Genomic DNA, 25,925 nt, shown 5'->3' on the forward strand with positions numbered 1-25,925 from the left:
GGCAATTGAGCACCCAGGACACCCCACATCCTTTCTTTTCCCCTTGTGGTCTCAGAGAGTTGCCTGTAGCATCCAAGGGAGCTCTGTGCCAACATTCAGGCTGCATACAGCCCCAGAGAGCCTCTGCTCAAGGATTAAAATGTCCCAGAGCTTTTGTTAAAACTCCAGGACAACCAAAGAAATCTGCAGACATCCAGAATTTACTTTGTTTTGCCTTTTAAAGTTACAGCCTCTGATCCTGGTAGCTCCTCCTGAAACACAGTCTCCTTCAAGAAGCTATGCTAAGCATTATCTCTGCTGTAAACACTAATAAAACTCAGCTACAAAATCTATCAGCCATATCTTCAATAAATAATTATAATTAAAAACACCCTCGACTGGGGAAGATTATGTTCTACAAAAGATAAAAACAAGAGCTGAGGGAAATAATTTCTACAATCCAACTCCGCAATCTAAAAAGCAAGTCATTTGTATAGCCAAATTAAAGCTCTTTTCCTACCATCTCCAATGCCTTTGTCAAACAAACAAACAAAATAAAAAAACCCAGGCTGTCTTATTATTGCTACCTTTGGAAACAGAGAATACTTTTAACTCTTCTTAGAATTCTTTTGCTACTTGTGGGATCTTGCATATAATTTCAGTTGCATTAGTTATGGTTTAAAGGAGCTGAAAAGAAACTACAGGAACTAAGAATGATTCGGTTAGGTAATTTCAATGTAATTAGAATTATTTTGATTACTGCCTTTGGCCTCTGGCTAACTTAATTGGTAAATGGTGTCTTCAAGAAAACAATAACAGAGTAATGCTTTCATTTTATAGACGTATTTTCAATTTCTCTTAATAGCTACTCTGTCCCGTTCCCCATGCCAACCTTACTCAGTTAATTTTGAGCAACAGTATTTTTCTGCTCCATTACCCCTTCCATCCTGCCTCTCAAGTGTAATTAAACTCTGCATTTCAGCAGATGGATTGTACCTGCAAAAGCACCAGGATCATCACACAGTACTACCTGGGGACTAGCTGATGGCAAACATTCTTCTTTTCTTACAAAAATTATTTGTAATATCATTTTCTTGGAGTTGAAGTTTGAAATTGCAAACATTTCTTTCTCAGTCACCCCACTGGATAAACCAATAAGAGCAACTCAACTCTGAATAGCAAATAAAATCTTGCTCTTTCAAGTCTGGAGGCTTTGCAAAAATAAGGATTTTGTGTCAAAACTCACTGTGTTTTTTCCCAGAGATATGAGATGATTTTCTGGTCATCTGAGCTTTTGCTGCCGTCCAGGGTTGTGCTATCCACAGGAAGGGTCAGCTCTTTATCTGGGCCTGCATCTGCCTGAGGAGGCTTGTTATTTTCTGGAAGACAAAGAGTTAGAGGTCAAAAGCAGCCTCCAGGTGGGAAATGAGAGGAACCAATTGGGACATATGTTCTGGAAGCCCATGGACTCTGCCTCTTAGGCCACAGAACTGTCAGATACTACAGGAGATCTGGTTACCGCCAGGGAGCAAACAATAAGGAATATGAGACTGAAACATATCAAGTAATTCTGAAAGAAACATAGTAGAACATAATGAAGTTAAAATGGCATACTAAACGTGAACTCTAATGCTATGGGAGTTCAAATGAAAGGGTCTGAGTAGGCCGGGCATGGTGGCTCACGCCTGTAATCCAAGCACTTTAGAGGCCAAGGCGGGCGGATCACTTGAGGTCAGGAGTTCAAGAACAGCCTGACCAACATGGTGAAACCCCACCATCTTTAAAAAAAAAAAAAAAAAAAAAAAAAAAGAAAGGGTCTGAGTGATAAGACAGGCTCTCCTGAGGAAGTAAGTTTTAAACATGCCCTTAAAAGATGTGCTATTGGGTTGGTGCAAAAGTAATTGCCATTGAAAGGAATGGCAAAAACTGCAATTACTTTTGTACCACCCATAGGATTTGCAATAGCATAAACTCTATCTCCTAGGTCTTTTTGGGGGTACCAACAAGTAGCTAAGGGAAGGGCACAAGCTGAGGCTGGGAAGTATCTTTCATCTCTAGCTATGAGAAAAGCACAAGTGGAAGAGACAACAGAAGTCACCAGAGGCTGTATGGATTGGTGTCTTCTGCTTCTGCCCTCATACAGCTCAGAACCCAACCCTCTTTTCTCCAAGATTAAGTGGATCCACCAGTAGAAGAGCCTGAACCACAAGGCTAAAGCTTACCAGGCTGCACAATAACAGTCACTTGAGCAGTGGCCTGCTGTCCTATTGTGTCAGTCACTGTGAGTTGGTAAGTGTAGTCTCCTTCTTGCATTGCAGAGAGCTGTAAGATTGGTGTTCTAACACCCTAGAAATACAAATAAAGAAGTGGAAAAGTGGACTCCCAGAATCACGACATCACACAATAATTCCTACTCTGGTAAAGACAATTGAGTTTCCAGAACCTAAGACCTAAGTTGGTACTGGGCTATTACTTTCCAGTGAATGTGGAGTCAGACATCATGAGGCACCTAACTAAGGGTTTTCCCCTTCAAGGAAACAACCCTCTAACACAGCAGCAGTTTCAAATAAACTCAGAACTCTCATAAGAGAGAGGAGTATGGGGAAATGTGCAGAGATTACCAAAGCAACTCTCTATGACCCAAACCAGAAAGAACACCATGAACATATAGCAAATGACCCGGTTTTTAAAAAACTGTTTAAAAAGATCCTCTTCCTACTGAGGCTACACAGTGCTCCTAACAAAGCTGTCCCAGTGAAACATGGCAGCAGCTCAAGATGCTGTATAACACCACACTGTCTCCTTCAGGTCCGTACAGGTTCTGCAACCACCTAACACAATATTTAAACAAAAGCCAAGTAAAATGGAGGCTTTAAGAGAGGCCTTAAATCTAGAAATATAGAATATTGAGTATTGGAACATTATAAATAATTTCTTGCAAACTTCCAATGCAAGAATGTCCAGTAGAACAGTGGGCAAAAACTAGTAGCCTGTGGGCTTAATCCAGCTTGCAAATATTTTGTTTGGCCTATAGTATCTTACATATTGGAAATTTTCACATAAAGGTCTCAATTTCTGTATTCTCTTGAAAAGCTGGGCTATCAAGCAATATTGGGACCATACCTCCATGTGGCAACAACCAGCTGGAGCTGAAGAGTAGATGACTCCTTTAGTCAGGGCTTAAGCTCTCCAGTTCAGCATAGCCACCATCCAGTGTTCTTTACGTTACCTGCCTGGTGACATCTAGTCTCTCTTCTAGAGAGACTAGTATCTAGTATCTTTAGATACTAGAGACATCTAGTATCTCTAGAGAGAAGATACTCACCATCTAGTGAGACAATCTACTCTAACTTGTTATAGAGCTCACTAAGATTTGCACCCTTGTAGCCTCTAAATAGTTTGACTCTCTGAAGTCATCCAGAACAACTAACATTTCTCATCCAGCCTTTTCCTCTAATACTAAACATTTAAGATATATATATATATATATATATATATATATATATATATATATACATATACATATATATATATACACATATGGACACAGTCATGCCCTGTCACCCAGTCTAGAGTGCAATGGCACAATCTCAGCTCACTGCAACCCCCATCTCCCAGGTTGAAGAGGTTAGCCTGCCTCAGCCTCCCAAGTAGCTGGGCTTACAGGCACACACCACCACACCTGGCTAATTTTTTGTATCTTTAGTAGAGATGAGGGGTTTCACCATGTTGGCCAGGCTGGCCTCAAACTCCTGACCTCGTGGTCCACCCACCTCAGCCTCCCAAAGTGCTAGGATTATAGGGGTGAGTGACTGAGCCCAGCCAAGATAAAGATTTTTGCTACCATGTTAATCAAAGACCCCTAAAGCTTTCTCAGTTTGTTTGGAGGTTTTTAAAAATGCAAATATTCTATACACAAATGACTTTGGTAATTAAAAGGGAGCAGACATAAGCCTTGGATGAGTGACCTGGTCCAGCAGCTCTACTTCTCTTGGGCAAGAAAAAAATAGGAACCATTCCCTCCTACCTGCATTTCCACCACTTTCCCTTTGCTGCTTGGGCTGAGTGACCACTCATAGCTGGTGATGCCATGATCATCAGTGCTCTGGTTCCCAAAGAGGGTGATGGAGTTTTGGGGCAGGGTGATCACTTGGTTGGGGCCTGCGTTGGCCACAGGGGGGTAATCCACAGCTTTGTTCACTGTCAGATTTGCAGTAGTAGAGTTGGTAGCTCCATCAGAGTCTACTACAGTCAAGCTATCAGGGCAGAGACAGGAGTGTGATCAGGGATGGGTTTAAGGAAAGCGGAATAAATACTAGAGGACTGAAAATTAAGGCTAAGAAATACCAACGCTGCAGGGTTACCTATTCTTACCCATTCCTATTGGAAAAGCAGAAAGTACTACTAGAAGCTAACACTGACTGAAGTTTTACAATGTGCTAGGCACTGTTCCAAGTTCTTTATATCTCATTAAATCCTCACGACAACTCTATAAAGTATGATCTTCATTTTACTCTTCATATACATGAAGTAAAAGGCAGAGAGGCCTGATGTGGTAGCAAATGCCTGTAATCCCAGCACTTTGGGAGGCTGAGGTGGGTGGATCACCTGAGGTTGGGAGTTCGAGACCAGCCTGGCCAACATGGTGAAACGCCATCTCTACTAAAAATACAAAAATTAGCCAAGTGTGGTGGTGCAGGCCTGTAATCCCAGCTACTTGGGAGGCTGAGGCAGGAGAATAACTTGAATCCGGGAGGTGGATGTTGCTGTGAGCCAAGATTGTGACACTGCACTCAAGCCTGGGTGACAGAGCGAAACTTCATCAAAAAAAAGAAAAGAAAAGAAACGAGAGGTGACGAAAGGAGAGGAGAGGACAGGAAAGAAAAGAAAAAAAAAAAAGAAAAGAAAAAAAAGGAAGAGAGGTAAATAACTTGCCCAAGGTCATACAGCTTGAAAGCAGTAAAGTCAGGTTCTGAATCCAGGCAATATGTCTCCAGCACTATTTTGTTCTGCTGCTGCCTGCATGCATCTGTGTCCTGAGACCTTTATAAGCATTGTCTGATATGGCCCTCATAACAACCATATATATAGAGTAGGCATCATTGATTCCACTTTTATAAGACGCTCAGAGAGGCTAAGTAACCCACCCAAGAGGTATATAGTGAGCCAAGATGCAAGCCCAGTTCTCTGATTCCAAAGCTCAGAAACCAAATCTTAAGAAGAGGTAATTCTTGGTCCCTATTCCCTACAGTACATAGCGCAAGCTCTGCCTATGGCAGGCTGTTTTCCCATCATCCTGTTCCAGCTGTGCACCTATCACAAAGATGGACATCCTAGGCAGACAGCCTGTGGGACGAACCAGGAGGGCTGGCTCCAGTAAGGCAGGAGCTTGAGATGAAAATGAATTCTCCTACGCAACAGTCCCACAATTTGTGCCAGTGAGACACAAGATCTGCGAGAAGTAAAAAAAAAAACATTCATTTATAAGAGCAGGCTTTTACCTAAATGATGCCTTCCAGCTGAACAGCCTAAAGTTTCTCATGCCACCTCAAAATGTGAGCATAAGCAAGCAAGGAGGTTTGGGATCTTTCCATTTTGCTGACAGAAAGAGGAAAAGCAAAGAAAAGACATGTAGTTTGTTTAAATCTCACCACCAGCCACAGACAGAGCCAGACATCAGTGGGGTTTTATCCTGCAATCTCACCTGTTACCTATGGTCTAAAGGGAATTTTTGGTATTACAGCCTTTAGGAAAAAAGCACAAAAACTTGAGACATACATACATGTACCAATCAGCATATACCTGAAAAAGAAAAAATTTCAGAAGTTTTGCATCTTTTCCTAGTTTCTCTGTTGTTTTCACAGGTTTGGGGTTTTTGATTTTTTGTTTTTAGCATATGTCATTTGCCTCCCATGTCAGGACAAAAGCACATTATAGACACATGGTAAAATGGCAGCTGCCCATTTACTCTTTTACCTCAAACAGTCCCTGGCTTGCCTGCAAGGACCCTGAAACCAAACAGCAGCTGACTACAAGGCTGAGGAAAAAGGCTACTGCCATCTAAAAGTAGGAGAGAGGAAAAGGTGAGTGAATTACAATCTTAATGCTAATCAGATCCAACCCTATCATTTTATAGATGATTTTTAAAATGGGGGCTAGGAAAAAAAAATCACTCTTATACTGCATCCACTAAAAATCCAGTAGGTTAACATTGTGATTAAAAGCTTAGACTCTGGAGTTAGACCTTGAGCAAGTTACTTAACCTCTTTGTGCCAAAATTTCCTAATCTGTAAAATGAGAATAACCATAATACCTGTTATAAGAATCAAATGCAGTACTTCCAGCAAAGAGCTTAGAATAGTATGTAGCACATAGTAAATGTTCAAGAAATATCAGCTATTATTTTTACTATTTTTTAAAAGGATCAACCTGGCCCAGGCTGAATTCTGTAAACAGAAAAATTCCTATGTTAGAAATACAAGGTGAAAACCAGCTCAAACTTCCATTTTAAGCCAAGCAGAAGGCTCCAATCTTGTTGTGCTGGCAGCTACTTTTCATTCACCTGAAGTGTTGAATCAATGGGGATACTGCCAAGTCAGAAGTCACATACTGATTTATATGGTAGGTATTGTGCTAGGACACTCATTTCTATGTCCCTGGCAACATCTAAAATTTAGTTAACCTCAGATTCATGGGAAGACAGATACACATGAATAAACTGACACACTATGATAAATGCCACATAGAGGCCCTGAGTGCAACAGGGAAAGAAGAGAGCCATATTCTCTCCTGTCTGGAGGGATCTCAGAGAACCTCATGGAAATTGAGGAGGTTCTTAAGGATGGGCAAAACTTGAACAGATTGAGAAGGGAATTAAAGGAAGTATGAACAAAATACATGGATCAAGTCAAGGAGTGAAGTAGAATGAACCCTGACTTCAGGGTTAGAATCTGCATTTAAATTTCAGCTGTGAGACCTCAGAGCAGCCTCATTTTTCTCAGCTGTCAAATGAAGATAGTATCATCTATAATATCATGTTTGTATGATACTCACATATTAATACAAGTGCTTTTTAACATACAAGGAATTGTGCAAATATAAGGAGGGTCACTCTAGAGTAAGTTTTGAAGTCTTACTAATCACTCTCTAGAATATCAATACTAGCTCCCCAAAAGTACTTTCTTTGAATCAAATTCCCTAAAAAGCCCCAACAGAGAATGAAAACTACTAGTCAAACATAAAGATTATGAGGTATGGTAAGTTCAGGAAGCATTTTTCAAAGGGAAGAAAAAAATGGGAGTAGGTTCCTTCAGATTTTGCCTGAGAAAAGGCAAAGGAAGATGGGCCTTTTCACTTAACATCAGAAATCCTAAAAAAATCTTGGAAACCTGCCAGATAATGCTTGAGAAGGATTAACAGTGGCAGATCCTGATCTACTGCACAACCTTTGCCCTAAAAAGTTACCATTGCTGTAATCACAATCACCATAGGGCTCAGAGAACCAATGGAACCAAAAGCTGTATTATCAACCAACTCCACAGTGAATTTGATATTTGTCAAAGTTACTTGTATAAGAATGTAAAACCCATGAGAAGAAAAAAAAATGGTCTATGGTAAACTTGAAGCTGAATCCTAATTTACCTGAAAGTGTAGTTTCCAGGGACGAGTTTACTTAGTTTTAATATTGCTGTATCTTCAGAAATCTTCTCTTCTCTCAGAGGCCCTTTAAGTTCTTCCCAATGGTACTGAACGATTTTATCATCATCAGTGCTTTCTTGACCATAAAGAAACATCAGTTACAACATGAGAACGCTTGGTCTTAGCACTTATCCAGTTTACACAAACCAGGGCAACTACACAGAGATTTGGAGCTAGGAAAACTTCACGAAATTACAGACTATCTCTCCAGAATGTTTCTTCCCTATGAATACTGGGTCATTCTGCCTCTCTATGTATATTCCACTGTGTAGTTTTCCAAGGACCCCAACACAGGAAACCTCTAGTTAAAATGCTACTATATGAAGAAAGAAAAGTCAATAATTCTTAAACACATAAAAAAATACTCAACCTCATTTAAAAGAAATGCAAATTAAATTTGCCCTTGAGATAGCATTTTTTAACCTATCAAATTGGTAAGGAACAAAATTTCATAAAACATTACGTTGGTAAAGGTGTGGAGAAAGAGGACCTCTCATCAGTCAGGTATAAGCATAAACTGACACAACCCCTATAATGAGTAATTTGGCAATCTTTATCTCTGCCCCTGCATTTCTTCTATAAATTTATCCTACAAATATACTTGTACATGTGATAAACATTATGTTTACAAGATTATTTGTTAGGCAAGTGATCGCTGGATAAAAGCTCCTCAGTCAGGCGTCCCAGGTACTTATCTTGCTATGATTGGAAGGAACTTTGGTTTCATGAATAAAAATAGCAAAAGAATGAAAGTAATCTAAATGGTCATCAATAGAGATTGATCGAAAACAAGTAAGAACTTGTACAATGAAATTATATATCTATATTATGGAATGCTACTTAGTCATTTTTTAAAAAAAGAATAAGCATCTTATGTGTTGATTCAGAAAAATTCTCCAACATACAAAAACAAGCATCACACACAACAGCATATACAACGTGCTTTCATTTGTGTAAGTACAAGAGAGGACTATATATGTATTTTCTTATATACATATAAAATCTCTCTAAAAAGATACATAATACCATTGGTTGTCTGGAGGAAAACTTGTTAGGAGACAGGGATGGTATAATTATTTTCACTGTATATATTTGCATATTATTTAACTTTGACCTGTATAAAACTGTAAAATAAAACAGTACAATGTTAGCCCTTTCTACCACACTCTATCACAAGGGATTCTTCCTGTTCTCCCTCATACCTCTTGGCCTGCTATCATCCTCCTAGCCTCCTCTTCTTGCCAGCACTGTCAAAGTGAAATGCTTAACCTTGTTAGAGGGTCCTCTGCTAAAGCTGTGATTGCCTCTGCCAAAAATCATCATTGGTACCAAGATAGTCAGGGTAAAAGGACTTTAATCAGTCTCCCAAAACAAAAAAGCAAATACTGGTGAGAGGATAGGTCTAAAACCTCCTGCACCATACAGCCATTACTAAGGGCAAAGACTCAAAAATCCTCTCATGTCACTCATTGGATGACACTACTCTGAAGAGTAAAATATTAAGGAGCCCAGATCAGGGTGTGGAGTGCATTCTGTGAGTGTCTCCAGGAGGAGGCTGATGAGAATCTTGTTAGGCAAGTCATGGCTGAGTAAAAGCTCCTCAGGTGCTCGCTTCAGCAGCACGTATACTAAAATTGGAACGATACGGAGAAGATTAGCATGGCCCCTAGGGGAAAAAAAAAATGCTCCTCAGTCAGGCCTCCCAGTTACTTATCTTGCTATGACTGGAAGGAACTTCAGTTCCATGAATTAAACAGGCAACTCCATCTAAGCAAATCTGAAAACCAGTGAGTTTCAACTAAAATCATGCTAACTAACTGCATAATCTCAGTTTCTTAACATCTCAAAGCAGAAATGTTACTTCAAATAGGCTACATGGGGATTTTAAAGAAGGCCTGTCTGGTATGCTGCTTTTCAATCAGTTGCTTCAGATAGTTGTCCTTCCCCTAAAACGGTCAAGATGACTGGCCTAAACAGAACACAGACATAGCTGGCCCCATATCTTCTACTAGAGTTTTCTACCAGAGTACACAGTGAATGTTCTTCTGAAACATCATGCTTAGATAAGTACTCACGACTGCCATCAATGACTGTAGAAGTGGTTGGCAAAGAGATCTCCTGGAACTGAGGTGACACAATAGCAATGGGGGGCCGATTCTTACGGGGCGCTGCAAGAAAGTGACCCAAAAGAAATTGGGAAAGGGGCTTTAGAAATTACAGGAGGAGCAGGCTGTATCTGAGAGGAGTATAAATCAATTTCCATTACATCAGTGGTCCCTAACCTTTTTGGCACCAGGGACCAGTTTTGTGGAAGATAATTTTTCCATGAACAGGGGGTTAGGGTTGGGGCTTGGGGTGCAATGCATGGTTTGGGGTGCAATGCATGAAACTTCCACCTCAGACCATCAGGGATTAGATCCTCATAAGGAGTGCACAACCTAGATGCCTTGCATGTGCAGTTCACAATAGGGTTCATGCTCCTGTGAGAATCTAATGCCATCACTGATCTGACAGGAGGCAGAGCTCAGGTAGTAATGCTCACTTGCCTGCCACTTACCTCCTGCTGTGCAGCCCAGTTCCTTACAGGCCACAGACTGGTACTGGTCAATGGCCTGAGGGGTTGGGGACCCTTGCATTACATAATGATTGAAGCATCACCACACAGGAGAGTCACAAGACCAGATTGCCATCTGTCTAACATAAGACACTTGGGAGTATAAAGCCTCTTCCAAATCTGACCATTCCTAAGACCACACCCTGTGTATTCTTTCAATGCTCATGTGCTATCTAGTCAATGAAAAGTACTACAGCAGCAAGTGACTGGTTTCAGCCAAGCCTGACTAGATAAGCTTTGGGCAATAAAGGCCTTGGCAAGCAAACTGTCCCTTAGTACAGACTGTGCTGAAAAGCTAATGGGTGGTTTCTCAACCATCCCAGAGCTCATTGTGTGTGAAGTAAACTATGGTTAAGTGACGGGAAAGTCACAAACCACTCTGGTCCAGCCGAATGACTGTGAGCTACAAACCCAGTGGCCTTTTATTTGCAAAATGATCAAATGGTTTTGATGCTGATCACATTTTTAAGAAGGTGAAAGGATTATCTTGGATACAAAGTTCAAGGAATGAAAAGAACATCTATTACGGACAAAGAAAACAGCATTGAGAATTTATGCTGTATGTGTACCACTGTTCATACAGTCTGGATGTGTCTCCACCCAAATCTCATCTTGAATTGTAACTCCTACAATTCCCACGTTATGGGAGGAAGAACCTGGTGGGAAGTGATTGAATCATTGGGGAGGGAGGCTCTTTCCTGCACTATTCTCATGATATTGAATGAGTCCCATGAGATCTGATGGTTTTAAAAACAGGATTTTCCCTGGACAAGCTTTCTTTTTGCCTGCTGCCATCCATGTAAGATGTGACTTGCTCCTCCTTGCCTTCCACCATTATTGTGAGGCCTCCCCAGCCACGTGGAACTCTAAGTCCATTAAATCTCTTTTTTTTTTTTTTTTTTGTAAATCGCCCAGTCTCTGGTATGTCTTTATCAGCAAGAAAATGAACTAATACAGTAAATTGGTACCAGCAGGGTACCAGTGGGGTGCTGCTGAAAAGATACCCGAAAATGTGGAAGTGACTTTGGAACTGGATAACAGGCGAGGTTCAAACAGTTTGGAGGGTTCAGAAGAAAACAGGGAAAGTTTGGAACTTGCTAGAGACTTGTTGAATGGTTTTGCCCAAAATGCCAACAGCAATGTGGACAATAAAGTCCAGGCTGAAGTGGCCTAAGATGGAGATGAGGAACTTGTTGGGAACTGGAGCAAAGGTGACTCTTGCTATGTTTTAGCAAAGAGACTGGTGGCATTTTGCCCCAGCCCTAGAGATCTGTGAAACTTTGAACTTGAGAGAGATGATTTAGGGTATCTGGCAGAAGAAATTTCCAAGCAGCAAAGCATTCAGGATGTGACTTGGGTGCTGTTAAAGGCATTCAGTTTTGTAAGGGAAGCAGAGCAAAAAAGTCCAGAAAATTTGCAGTCTGACAACACAATAGAAAACAAAATCCCATTTTCTAAGAAGAAATTCACAATTTGCTGTACAAATTTGCATCAGTAACAAGGAGCCAAATGTTAATCCCCAAGAAAATGGGGAAAATGTCTCCAAGGCATGTGAGAAGTCTTCACGGCAGCCCTTCACAGGGGCTGGAGGCCTAGGAAGAAAAAATGGTTTCATGAGCCAGGCCAGGTTCCCCATGCTGTGTGCAGCCTAGGGACTTGGTGCCCTGTATCCCAGCTGCTCCCATTTGGCTTGAAAGGGGCCAATATAGAGCTCGGGCTGTGGCTTCAGAGGGTACAAGCCTCAAACCTTGGCAGTTTCCACATGGTGTTGAGCCTTCAAGGGCACAGAAGTCAAGAATTGAGGTTTGGGATCTTGCGCCTAGATTTCAGAGGATGTATGGAAACACCTGGATGTCCAGGGAGAAGTCTGCCGCAGGGGCGGGGCTTTCATGGAGAACCTCTGCTAGAGCAGTGTGGAAGGGAAATGTGGAGTTGGAATCCCCACATAGAGTCCCTACTGGGGCACTGCCTAGTGGAGCTGTGAGAAGAGGGCCACTGTCCTCCAGACCCCAGAATGGTAGATCCACTGACAGCTTGTACTGTGTACCTAGAAAAGCCACAGACACTCAACACCAGGCTGTGAAAGCAGCTGAGAGGGAGACTATACCCTGCAAAGCTACAGGGGTGGAACTGCCCAAGACCATGGGAACCCACCTCTTGCATCAGCATGACCTGGATGTGAGACATGGAGCCAAAGGAGATCATTTTGGAGTTTTAAGATTTGATTGTCCTTGCTGGATTTCAGACTTGCATGGGGCCTGTAACCCCTTTGTTTTGGCCAATTTATCCCATTTGGAACAGATGTATTTACCCAATGCCTGTACCCCCATTGTACCTAGGAAGTAACTAACTTGCCTTTATTTTACAGGCTCATAGGCAGAAGGGACTTGCCTTGTATAAGATGAGATATTGGACTATGGACTTTCGAGTTAATTCTGAAGTGAGTTAAGACTTTAGGGGACTGTTGGGAAGGCATAATTGGTTTTGAAATGTGAGGACATGAGATTTGGCAGGGGCCAGGAATGGAATGATATGGTTTGGCTGTGTCCCCACCAAAATTTCACCTTGAATTCTAACTTCCACAATTCCCATGTGTCATGGGAGGAACCTGGTGGGAGGTGATTGAATTACGGCGGCAGGTCTTTCCCGTGTTCTCATGATAGTGAATGAGTCTTATAAGACTTGATGGTTTTAAAAATGGGAGTTTCCCTGAACGAGCTCTCTTTTTGCCTGCTGCCATCCATGTAAGATGTGACTTGCACCTACTTGCCTTTCACCATGATTGTGAGGCCTCTCCAGCCACATGGAACTGTACTCCATTAAACCTCTTTCTTTTGTAAATTGCCCAGTCTCAGGTACGTCTTTAGCAGCAGCATGAAAATGCACTAATACAACTGTCCAACTTTTCTTAAAATTTATCTGAAAATGCAAAATAAGATACCTTCCTACTGCACTGTGATCTACCAACAGTGGTTCATTTTTAAAGAATGGCAGGATTTTGTTACCAAGGTGAAAGAGACTGGTAGTGTTTAAATGAGGAACTCTGTGTACAAAGGCCCACATCTCTGGAAAGAGATCAGAAAGAGCTGGTCACTTGGCTGGTTCTCCTTCTGCATGCTTCTCCTAGGCTCTTGGCTTCCCTGTGTCTGTTAATTACAACACATGGTCCTCTCTCAGCATGGCCCACTTGGAGAAGTAGTTCTCAATAGATAAGCTATTGCTTAGGCCATACTGCTCTGTGGGCCATGTGTCCAGCTCAGTGTTCCAACTAGAGCACTGTTGAAACAAAGTCTGTACTTTCTATTGTAACTATTCACCACATTGAACTAGGAATTGTTGAATAAATATACTTCAAAAAAATGGGAATTTAAAAAAACCCAAATCAAATTTCTATCTCCTCAGGAGTCCTGTAGAGGGAGGAAGGCAGATACATCCAGGGCTGTAAACATACCTGGCTTGACCGTCACGTTCACATAGCCTTCCCCATGGGCATTTTGACCCTCTACAATCACTTTAAATTCATATAGGCCTGGAGTGAGCTGCAGAAGTGAGAGAAGATCTCTTAGACAAACATAAAGCGCAGGAATTACATTTAAAATAACGTATATCTGAACTTTCCCATGCTGAATCTTTCATTCTTTCCTTGCTCTGTTTCCAAAATGGAAAAAGTAAACTAGCCTGTAATCCTAGCAGTTTGGGAGGAGGTGGGTGGTTGACTTGAGTTCCTGTGTTCAAGACCAGCCTGGACAACATGTCAAAACCCCATCTCTATCAAAAGCAGAAAAATCAGCCAGGTGTGGTGGCACACACCTGTAGTCCCAGCTACTCAGTAGGCTGAGGTGAAAGGATGGCTTGAGTCCGGGAGGCAGAGGTTACAGTAAGCCTAGATTATGTCACTGTACTCCAGCAAGAAAAAGTAAACTAGCTGAAGGGATAAACAGTGAACTAAAAAAAAAGGAAAAGAAAAGCTTTTAATGTGAATCTTATGACTAGCTGACTCTAGGACAACAGAAGGGATTTCAAACATCTCTGTACTCCCATTTTCTTTTTCAGAAGAACATTAGGGGCCCAAATATCCCACTTCACAGAGTTACAAAATTAAAATAATCATATCTTCAAAGAAAAACATTTTGTGAAGATATTAAATAGCTCCCAAATATCTGAATATTCCCCCCCCCCATTTTTACTAATTTATAAACTTAATATAAAAGAAAAAACAACAGAAAAGTGTCCAGCATATCACTATGATAACACATCAACTCATCAAATTTCTCCATTTCCTTCTAATTCTTGATCACATATTAAAATAGTTTTCTATGGCTCATTTGTTTAACAAACATTTATTGGAACCAAATGATATACCAGTCATTGTCCTAGGCTTGGAGTTTGGATATGAATAAGGTAAGATCTCTACCTTCAAGGAGCTCTTATTTAAGTGGTATTCAAAGTCTAGCTAAAATTAAGGTATCAAACTTTCTATTGTTCTTTCTTCTATTCACTTAGCATGAACACCTTCCCTGCTATGATGCAACCTTTTTTTTTCTTTTCTATTTTTGTGAGTCAAAGTCTCACCCTGTCGCCCAGGCTGGAGTGCAGTGGTGCGATCTTGGCTCACTGCAACTGCTGCCTCCTGGGTTCAAGCAATTCTCATGCCTCAGCCTCCCGTGTAGCTGGGACTACAGGCGCACACCACCATTCCCTGATAATTTTAATATTTTTAGTAGAGACAAGGTTTTGCTATGTTGGTCAGGCTGGTCTTGAACTCCTGACTTCAGGTAATACACCCACCTCGGCCTCCCAAAGTGCTGGGATTATACGGGTGAGCCACCATGCCCAGCCACAATCTTTTACATATTTTTATTTTAATGACCCCAGAGTACATAAATGTGTCAAATTTCATATAAGCATTTCACATTGTTGGATACTTGGGTTGTTTCCAAATTTTTACTATTATGGCTAATGCTGTAATGAACACCTTCCAGGAAAATGCTTTTTCTTTCTTTCTTTTGAAGTATTTTCTTTGTGTAAATACTAATTGAGCCACAGGTAGCATCTTTGGCTACTTCCTCTTTATAACACTCCCCTTCTTGGCTTTTCCTTCTGTGCCCATACTTCATTTCCTTTAGTTTCCTGTAGCTTCCGTCCCTTAAATGATGGATGTTTCCAGGATTCCAACCTCAGCCTGCTTATTTCTTCACTCCGCACACTCTCCCTGGTTGACTTTATCTATTGCTGTGGCTTCAGTAATCATCTATTTGAGGTTGATATGCAAATTTATCTCTCTAGCCCAGACTTGTCTTCTGACCTCCAGCCCCTTTCTCCCAGCTACTATCTGGACAACTCAATTCAGATGTCTCACAGGTACCTCAAACTCATTTTGTCCAAAAATGAATTAACCATCTATAAACTTCTCCCTAAAACTTGCTCCTCCTTCCTCTCATTTAAATGAACATCCACCCACATACCTAAGCCAAAAAGCTAGAATTATCCTGGACTTCTTTTCCCCAACATCCCCAACCAGTTCATCAATCTTCAAATTTTATCAGGTCAAACTCCATATTATTTTTCCAGTCTACTCACTTGTCTCCCATCCACACTGCCATCACCTTAGTTCTTAACCACTTGCCATAGCACAATTATTCAAGACAAGGCCTTTAGAGATGGAAAGCTCCAGTTCAGACCTGCCATTTAATATCTTTGTGAACTTTGGCCAAATAATTTCTCCAGTTTTTAGTTTTGTCATATGTAAAAAAGATAGTAATATCTACATCTTGGGATTATCATGACGATTAAAAGAAATAAGTATATAAAATAATCAGCACTGGGTATGGCACATGGTATGAACTCAATAGGTGGTTTTTATTTCTATTTTTTGAGACATAATCTCACTCTGTTGCCCAGGCTGGAGTGCAGTGGTATGATCATGGCTCACTGCAACCTCCACCTCCTGGGCTCAAGTGATCCTCCCACTTCAGCCTCCTGAGTAGCTGGGACCACAGGCACGTGCCACCACATCTGACTAATTTTTACATTTTTTGTGGAGATAGGGTTTCACCATGTTGTCCAGGCTGGTGGTTTTTAAATTTTACTTATTTAGTTCTTTTACTCAGGCTATTATCATTTTGCACCTAAATTTTTCACAGATTCCTCACTGATCTCCATAGTTTGAGTCTTATCTCCTCCAATCTGTAGTCAGGTGATTCTTCTAATATGAAGACCTAAACATGTGTTTCTCTTGCTTAAAACTTTTCAAAGCCTCCATATTCCTTCTGGATAGGATTCAAAGTCCTTAACCTGGCATATAAGGCTTTTGCTCCATCTGGCCCTACATCTTTCCAACTTAGTCAGAATCACATATAAATTCCCCTTTCCCCACATTTTCTCTCTCATTTTTGGCCCAGTGGACATGTTGCTTCTTCTGCTTGGGGTATTATCCCTTTACCCTTTACCCAGTATGTCAGTTGCTTTCATGACCCCATTAGGTAAACTCTTGAGTAAGACACTCTAACTTTCCAGGGCTTCAATGACCCCCTGCACTGACTCAGTGTGCCACCTGTTATAATTACCTGCTTCCTATCAGTATCACCTACTAGACTCTATTGTTCCTGAACATTAAATGCCTGCCACATAACCAGTGTATTATGAATAGATGTAGAATGAATGACTAAATGAGACTGCTGGGCCAAAGAATACAAACATTTTTATTAGAGAAAGGATCTTACTTTGTCACTTGGGTTTTGGTGCAGTGGTATGATCATGACTCATTGTAGCCTTAAACTCCTAGGTTTAAGTGATCCTCCCAACTCAGCCTCCTGACCAGCTGGAACAACAGGTATGAACCACCACACCCAACTAATATTTTATTTTTAGTAAAGACAGGGTTTCACCATGCTGGCCAGGTTGGTCTCAAACTCCTGACTTCAGGTGATCCACCCGCCTTAGCCTCCCAAAGTGTGTGGATTATAAGTGTGAGCTGCCACGCCCGGCCAAATACAAACATTTTACAGCTGTCAACAACTATACTTAGGCTGGGCATGGTGGCTAATGCCTGTAATCTCAGCAAAAAATACAAAAATTAGCCAGGAATAAATGCAGTCCCAGCTACTCAAGAGGCCGAGCTGGGAGGATTGCTTGAGCCCAGGAAATCAAGACTGCAGTCAGCCGTGATCACACCACCGTACTTTGGCCTAGGCAACAAAGCAAGACCCTGTCCCCTCAAAAAACCCAAAAATCTAAATTGAATCCCACAAAGACTGAGTCAATGTATACAGTCATGTGGCCACAAATAACCTAGCTTATCTCCCAAATTCTGAAATCCTTAAGTTAGCCTTAAAAGCTGTTTATTGTATATTTTCAGCTGCCACTACCATGCTGGTACAGTCTTCTTACCACAAATGAAACTTTGAGAATCATATACTAACAAATACTGGATGTCAGCCAGTCAGAAATTTGGAGGATTCATTTCTAAAAGACTGTTTAAACTTAAGTGTACACAGAAAATTATATGGTATTCATTTTAGAAAAGAGTCAACTCCTCTACCTTAGCCCTGCAAGTAAAAGGAGACAAATTCACCTTTGATAGTTTGAGGATCTGAGAGTGTTTCCCTTCCATTTCTCCACTGTAGTCTTTAGGATGAGTAATCAGCTGCCAGTCGTAGGTGTAGGTTTCTCCTATAGAAGGGCAGTTACAAAAATCATGAAAACACACACCTACGCACAAAGAGGACAGCCACATAGCCTGCCAATAACAAATCTCTTCTGATCTTGACAAGGCTTTAGTTTTTAAGGATTTCACCCCAAAGCCTGTAGGGAAACCAAACCATCTGCTCAAAAAAAGTGAATTTTGCTGAATCAGCTACAGTTAGAGCTTCTTCCAACTCTCTCCCAACAATGCTTATCTGCCCCATACCCACCTTCTCAGGGCCAATCCTCCCTAAAAAATACCAGGTTGCTCATGGTGTGGCATACCATTGAAAATACATGCCCTACCAACCATTATAGATGAACTCATTAGGAACAAAGGCCATTTTCTTGCAAAACTTCTTTTGCAACAAAGAACAGCAATGACTTCTAAATAACATGGTTCAAAAATAGCTTTTTACAGAGTGCTAACAATGCTCGTCTCACTGAGGTCATCACACCCTGGTGAGTTAAAAGAGCTACTTCATTCCTGCTGAGCTAAATAACACACTGCAGAAGATGGTAGGGGATGGCCCACTTAAAACAGGCTCACTGAAATTAATTAAAATCAAATGAAGCATTAAATGGTCCTCATTTGCAGGTCAGACTATATCACTAGGTAGGGCAAGGGTAGAATCCTATCTAAATGGTATCCCTCCCCAGAAAAAGTAGTCTTAAATTTTTTTGGATCAAAATGCATTTCTGGCTAGGGAAGGTGTGACATGGTAAAAAGCCCCATAAAACTGCACACCTCAACCATACCTCGGCTTTCTGCTGAAACTGCTCTCTGTAACCCTGATGTGACAGGTCAAGCAGTACAAACCTATGCCATCTTGGCCCCTGCAACTTGTAATAAGTAACTAAGGTCTGTAATTTCCAACCTACCCAGGTAATGTGCAAACTAATGCTTATCTTGACTTCTGTGAACCACTTAAGTAACAACTGGAATGTCCAAAGTCCCCTGGCCCTCAGAATGTCTGAAGCGCCTCATGCTCACCCCCGCTCAGGAGGTGGTTTACAGGCATAAAAGGTCCTGACACCCTCCTTTTGGGGCCGGGTTGGAGAGACAGTAGTCCTCCGTGGTCGCTGGCAATAAATGACCCTCTGAATTGGCTTGCTTCTGTTTCAGTGATGATTCTGTACTTGCTCAGTTACAACAAAGGGAGGGCTTTGGTAGGAAGGTTTAGTTTAAGTTACTAACCAAAAGTAAAAAAGAAAAAGGAGGAAAGAAAAAAACTTAAATGCTTAACAGAGAGTGGTCTTTTTCTTATTTCATGAGTTCAAATGTTAAAATCAGTACACAGAACCTAATTCCAAGATATCCTTCATCTGAAGACCAATATTATTTTATAAGCCTGGGAGACAAGATCTTCTTCCTCCTCCAAAACAAGTATTTTTTTGGCCAGTCCTCAGTGCCAACAGCTCTCACAAATGTATATATTATGTAGCAGTTAGGTTACAAGAGGAGAGAAAGAAGCAGTACAAGTAGGACTTATGCTCAGAGACGTTTCTTCCAACTGTAGTTGGGAATTCTTTTCCACATAGAAAACAGTTTGGGAACAGATAATTTTATAATAGCTAAGGCTAGCAACATTCAAAACAGGACAATATTCCTAGGAAAGAAAAGCTCAGGAGATAAACTATGCCTTGCAGGCAGAAATGTGCTCAAAGGCAGGAACAACTAAGTTAAGAATGTTAGAAAGAGTGCTGGTTATAGTGATTGAGGACAGTGGTTCATGTTTGTTTGACTGACTTACTGATTGAGGGGAATCTTGCTGTTGCCCAGGCTGGAGTGCAGTGGCACAATCTCAGCTCACTGCAACATCTGCCTTCAGAGTTCAAGTGATTCTCCTACCTCAGCCTCCCCAATGACTAGGATTACAGGCACGCACCACCATGCTCAGCTAATTTTTGTCTTTTTAGTAGAGACAGAGTTTCACTATGTTGGCCAGACTGGCCTCGAACTCCTGACCTCAAGTGATCCACCTGCCTCACCCTCCCAAAGTGCTGGGATTACAGGAGTGAGCCACTCGCCCAGCTGGACAGTGGTTTTGAAACTGGACATAGAGGGATCCTAATGGGCTGCCATAGGGCAGGAGACAGATAAAGAGCATGCAGAATTGGTCCTGCCTCATCACCCCAACCTCTGAAAGTTTGAAACCATCCATCTCACATATCTATTAAAGGCAGGAGAACCTGGAGAGAGGACAAGGGAAAAGAATCTATTTCCCTTTTTTTTTTTTTTAAGATGGAGTCTCGATCTGTCACCCAGGCTGGAGTGCAGTGGCATGATCTTGGCTCACTGCAACCTTTGCCTCCCATGTTCAAGCGATTCACGTGCCTCCCACCACCATGCCTGGCTAATTTTTGTTCTTTTACTAGAGATGGGGTTTGACCATGTTGGCCAGGCTTGTCTTGAACTCCTGACCTCAGGTGATCCACCCACCTCAGGTGATCTGCCTCCCAAAGTGCTGGGATTATAGGCATGAACCACCATTCCGGCACCCTTTTTTTTTTTTTTTTTGAGACAGAGTCTTGCTTTGTCGTCCCAGCTGAAGTGCAATGGTATGATACTGGCTCACTGCAACCTCTACCTCCACCTCCTGGGTTCAAGCCATTCTCCTGTCTCAGCTTCTCAAGTAACTGGGTTTACAGGCGCCTGTCTGTAAACAGCTACACACCCAGCTAGTTTTTTTGTATTTTTGGTAGAGATGGGGTTTTGCCATGTTGGCCAGGCTGGTCTCGAACTCCTGACCTCAGGTGATCCATCCACCTCAGCCTCCCAAAGTACTGGGATTATAGGTGTGAGCCACTGCTCCCAGCCAAAGAATCTATTTCTAAACTAAATGTGTTTTGGAACACTGATCTACAAGATGATACCCACAGAAATGTATATGCAAATATGGGTTGGGAAAGAAAACACAGTAGAACCATGCATGTCTTTGACAAAAAAGCAGAAGTAATCAACAGCTCAAGGCAGTTCCTTACCTCCAACTTCAAAAGCCACTAAACCCATTCTCCTTAACTTATCACCAGAGGAAGAAAGGAAAAAGCTTTTCTAGAGGGATGTGAAATAAATTGATAAGGAAACCAGAGCAGAAATATAGAATAGACAGGGCATTTTGCTTCTGGAAAAGTACTCTTTGCATAAATATACTATTTGGTATTAGGCCTAGAAATTAAGAATACTGTATTAGAGATGTGTGTACCTAAAATGGAAGGACCCCATCCTAAATAGGGAAGGACATACTTGACTAACCTTTTAATGAGAATAACATAAACCCAACTCACTCAATTTCCATCAAAGTATGTATCACTCATGTCATAAATAGTCTTAAGAGAACCTCTATGTGTTTTTAAGTCCAACTTTGGTATGTTAACATATACTTCAAAAGTGAAAGGAATGTTCATAGTAGAAAAGTTTTCTTAAATAATGAATTAATCATCCCTACTTTATATATTTTATAAACCTGAATTTTGTATATCACATTGGGCTTATCTTTTTTTCCCCCCCAGGGACAGGGTCTGACTATGGGTAACAATGGTACTTACAATAGTCCTATGAGGATAGGATATAGCCTGGGGAATGCACAAATATTTATGGAATATGAGAGGTACTATATAATGTAGGGTTTGAGATCATAGGCTTTGATGTCAAGCTTGGATTCAAATCCCAGCTGAGCCAGTCATAATCTGTGTGAATCTAAGTAAATGACTTATCTTCTCTTAATTTCCATTTCTTTCTCAGTAAAATGAGGGTAATAATTCCTACCTCATAACATTACTTTCAGGGCAAAATGAGATAGCAGGTAAGTTACCAGTTTAGTGCCTAGCATATAGCTGATGCTAATCAATACAGAACATATTTATTAGGTTGTATTACATCCATTTTAAGGGAAAGAAACTGGGACTTAGATTAATACGTTTATTTTGGCCAAACAACCAGTAAATAGCAGATGTAGAACTTGGAGAGAAGTTATTCAAGATGACTGCTAATATAAATTTGTAACTTAAAAAAAAAAATTTCCTGACAGGAAGTTGGAGGGGGAAAATAGATAAGGGCTAGGAGGGGTAGCATATGCCTGTGGTTCCAGCTACTAGGAAGGCTAAGGTGGGAGGATCTCCTGAGCCCAAGAGTTTGAGATCAGGAGCTGGACAACACAGCAAGACTCCATCTCTTTTAAAAACAAAAACAGTTATCCAAATGTAAGGGGATGTTTACCTTTAAGTGGTTCTTGCAGAACATATGCATTTAATTGAACTTCATTCTTAGGTAGGGTTATCTGGACACTCTCTCCAGCAGATACCACCAGTTCCTTTATAACTGGAAACAAAGTAAATACACCAGAGGTAAGAAACAGACCCAAACTGTCTTATTTCTCTTCTTCTTTTGTGATCAAACTCCTTTCATGATCAATATTTAGCTACTGACATCAATTACCTTTTTTTCTACTCTGTAATTGCTTGAAATTTGATTCTGTCCCCACTTTTCCATTGAAAAGGATCTTTCAAGGCCATCAATAATTCCTTCTTAATAAATCTAAAAGCTGTATCTCAACCCTCATTCTTCATCTCACATCTCAGTGGCTTCTACTACTGCTAACTGCCTCCATCTTAAAACTCTTGGTTATTATGACACCATATTACTCTACTTTTCCTCCTTTTCTCCATTGTATTTTTACTACAATCTGTCCCTAAGACCTCCTTATATAATACATTTCACAGAGTTCAAATTCTCTTTCAAGTATCACCTTTATGCTAACAAGTAACTTTCTAATAAGATACATATATAAAGTTTCTAGAAGGGAAGGCAAATGGTCACAAATCTGAAATCTGCCTTACTTTCTTTCCATTCCAATTGCTACAACAAGATTCATTGTTCACATAAGACTATTCCAAGATTTTTTTTTTTTTCTTTTTGAGTCAGGGTCTCACTCTGTTGCTCAGGATAGAGTGAGTGCAGTGGTGTAATCATAGCTCACTGCAGCCTCAAATTCCTGGGCTCAAGTGATCTTCCCACCTCATCCTCCCAAGTAGCTGGGACTACAGGTATGCACCACCACACCCAGCTTGCCTATTCCGAGAATCTTATTTTATCTTCCCTCTGCTAGTTCTCTCCATTCCAATCTATTCTGTCTTCCTAAAACAACCAACACCATTAATCTTTCCAAAATACTCACCCACCATGTTACTTTTCTATTTAAGACTCCTGCTCCCATATCAAATTTAAATCCAAACTTCCAACCATCATCTGATCTCACTGTCCTCACTGTCTTATCCTTCCTATCTAATTTTGCCTCTAGTTATATTGATTTTGCCTTTTGTGTTCCACAAAGCCATGGTCTACTCTCAGGGACTTTGGTAAAGCTATTTCTTTCAATTGGGGTGTTTGCCTTGCTTTATTCTAAATACAGCATTATGTTTCTAGCTTAAAGCCTGTCGCCTCTCCAAGAAATCTTCCCAGACCATTTCAGTTCAAACTGATCTAATCTTGAAGTATGCTAGCATTTTTGGAACACTCAAGTCAGCAAAGAGCTATATATTGTCTTTATACTATTCACCAGCTATTTCACATATGTCAGAGTTTCTCAGGCTCAGCATGCCTGATATTTTGGACCACGTAATTCTTTGTCAGAGAGGGAAATGTCCTGAGCACTGTAAGGTGTTTAACAGTATCACTGGTCTATACCCACTAGATATCACTCCCTCTCCCCAACCAAAAACGTTTGCAGACCATTGAAAGCCACTGATTATATAAATCTTATTTCTCTGACAATAAATGTTCATTTGTTATGAGACCTCAGAACTAGGAGAGCTTAAAGCAAACAATAGGCTAGTCCACTCATATTTCAAGCCTGGGAGGCGAGAAGGGCTTCCTAGACAAATATGAAACTTGAGATTTATCTGCCTCTGCATGGGAACATTGTGCTTGGGGAGAAATGAAACCATCCTTAATGGAAGCTTCAGCATTTGGATGCCCCAGGAGATGAAATAAGAACTCTCTGAAGTGACTTTCAAAAAAAAGAAAACAAAGAAACATGATGCTCAAAATATAATGAACCCAAAAAATGACTATTCAATACCGTTCAACCCAAACCTTACACAATTATACCAAAAAATTACAGGCATTTTGCCTGGATACAAAAATTACTTTGGTGCCTCAGGATTGAAACCCTAAAATTTCATGTTATATTACTACCAAAGAACACCCTGGGAAATTAAAAATTGGCAAAAATTCATTTTCACTGACTTTTAACCTCTTGATTTTTTCAGGGGATAAAGACCAACTTAGTTTCTTGATTAACCAACTCTTCCTAATACCTTAGGACAGCACCTGTGAAGTACAGATTTGTTGAGGCAACACTATGTATACATCTACTTCCTATGAGTGGCTTTAAAAATAAAGATGCTTCTCCAGGACACTGGTCTGGGCAAAAAAATTTCTTGAGTAATACCCCACAAGGACTGGCAACCAAAGCAAAAATGAACAAATAGGATCACATCAAGTTAAAAAGCTTCTGCACAGCAAAGGAAATAATCAACAACGTGAAGAGACAACCCACAGAATGGAAGAAAATATCTGCCAACTCCCCATTTGACAAGGGATTAATAACCAGACTATATAAGGAGCTCAAACTCCACAGGAAAAAAATTTAATAATCCAATTTAAAAACGGGCAAAAGATTTGAACAGAGAGTTCTCAAAAGAAGACATACAAATGGCAAACAGGCATATCAAAAGGTTCTCAACATCATTGATCACCAGAGAGATGCAAATGAAACCTACAATGAGACATCATTTCACCCCAGTTAAAATGGCTTATATACAAAGAAAGGCAAAATAAATGCTGGTGAGGATGTGGTGAAAAGGGAATCCTCATTCACTACTGATGGGAATGTAAATTAGTACAACCACTATGGAGAATGGTTGGGAGGTTCCTCGAAAAAAATAAAAATAGAGCTACCATATGATTCAGTAATCCCAGTCCTGGGTCTATGCCCCCCAAAAAAGGAAGCCAGTATATCAAAGAGGTATCTGTATTCCCATGTTTGCAGCATTGTTCTCAACAGCCAAAATTTGGAAGCAACCTAAGTGTCCATCAACAGATGAATGAATAAAGAAAATGTGGTGCTTATATACAATGGAGTATTACTCAGCCATAAAAAAGAAGGAAATCTTGTCATTTGCAACAACATGGATGGAACTGGAGGTCATTATGTTAAGTGAATAAGCCAGGCACAGACAAACACTGTATGTTCTCACTTACTTGTAGAATCTAAAAATCAAAACAACTGAATGCATGGAGACAGAGAGTAATGGTTAGATAGAAGGATGGTTACCAGAGGCTGGGAAGGGTAGTGTGGGGGTAAGGGGAAGAAGGGATGGTTAATGAGTACAAAAAAAAAAAAAAGCTAGAAAGAACAAATAAGATCTAGTATTTGATAACCCAACAGGGTGACTATAGTCAATAATATTTTAATTGCACATTTAAAAATAACTAAAAGAGGCTGGGCGCGGTGGCTTAAGCCTGTAATCCCAGCACTTTGGGAGGCTGAGGCGGGTGGATCACGAGGTTGAGAGATCGAGACCATCCTGGTCAACATGGTGAAACCCCGTCTCTACTAAAAATACAAAAAGCAGCTGGGCATGGTGGAACATGCCTGTAATCTGAGCTACTCAGGAGGCTGAGGCAGGAGAATTGCCTGAACCCAGGAAGCGGACGTTGCGGTGAGCCGAGATCGCGCCATTGCACTCCAGCCTGGGTAACAAGAGCGAAACTCTGTCTCAAAATAATAATAATAATAATAATAATAATAATAACTAGAAGAGTATAACTGGATTGTTTGTGACACCAAGGATCTAGGCTTGAGGGGATGGATACTCCATTTTACATGATGTGATTATTACACATTGAATGTCTGCATCAAAACTTCTCATGTATAACATAAATGTA

The 25,925-nt window shown here is 40.7% G+C and overlaps 1 protein-coding gene and 1 non-coding gene across 7 annotated transcripts in view; one reads left to right on the top strand and one right to left on the bottom strand.

The window, feature by feature from the left end:
* Positions 1 to 25,925, bottom strand: part of KIAA0319L (KIAA0319 like) — a 127,619-nt gene that overhangs the window by 19,471 nt on the left and 82,223 nt on the right. For all 6 annotated transcript variants that reach the window (XM_074380503.1, XM_074380502.1, XM_074380501.1 and 3 more), the window contains 8 exons: positions 22,194 to 22,295; positions 17,865 to 17,962; positions 13,743 to 13,830; positions 9,753 to 9,845; positions 7,621 to 7,753; positions 4,007 to 4,235; positions 2,202 to 2,325; positions 1,226 to 1,358 (listed from right to left, as the gene is read on the bottom strand). In XM_074380503.1, the coding sequence (XP_074236604.1) occupies positions 1,226 to 1,358; positions 2,202 to 2,325; positions 4,007 to 4,235; positions 7,621 to 7,753; positions 9,753 to 9,845; positions 13,743 to 13,830; positions 17,865 to 17,962; positions 22,194 to 22,295 (1,000 nt within the window). The remainder of the gene's footprint in view (positions 1 to 1,225; positions 1,359 to 2,201; positions 2,326 to 4,006; positions 4,236 to 7,620; positions 7,754 to 9,752; positions 9,846 to 13,742; positions 13,831 to 17,864; positions 17,963 to 22,193; positions 22,296 to 25,925) is intronic.
* LOC120366180 (U6 spliceosomal RNA) lies at positions 9,282 to 9,389 on the top strand. The gene has a single exon (XR_005580925.2). It is a non-coding gene; the product is annotated as a U6 spliceosomal RNA (small nuclear RNA).

Source organism: Saimiri boliviensis, chromosome 11, assembly GCF_048565385.1.
Source record: "Saimiri boliviensis isolate mSaiBol1 chromosome 11, mSaiBol1.pri, whole genome shotgun sequence".
Taxonomy (NCBI): domain Eukaryota; kingdom Metazoa; phylum Chordata; class Mammalia; order Primates; family Cebidae; genus Saimiri; species Saimiri boliviensis.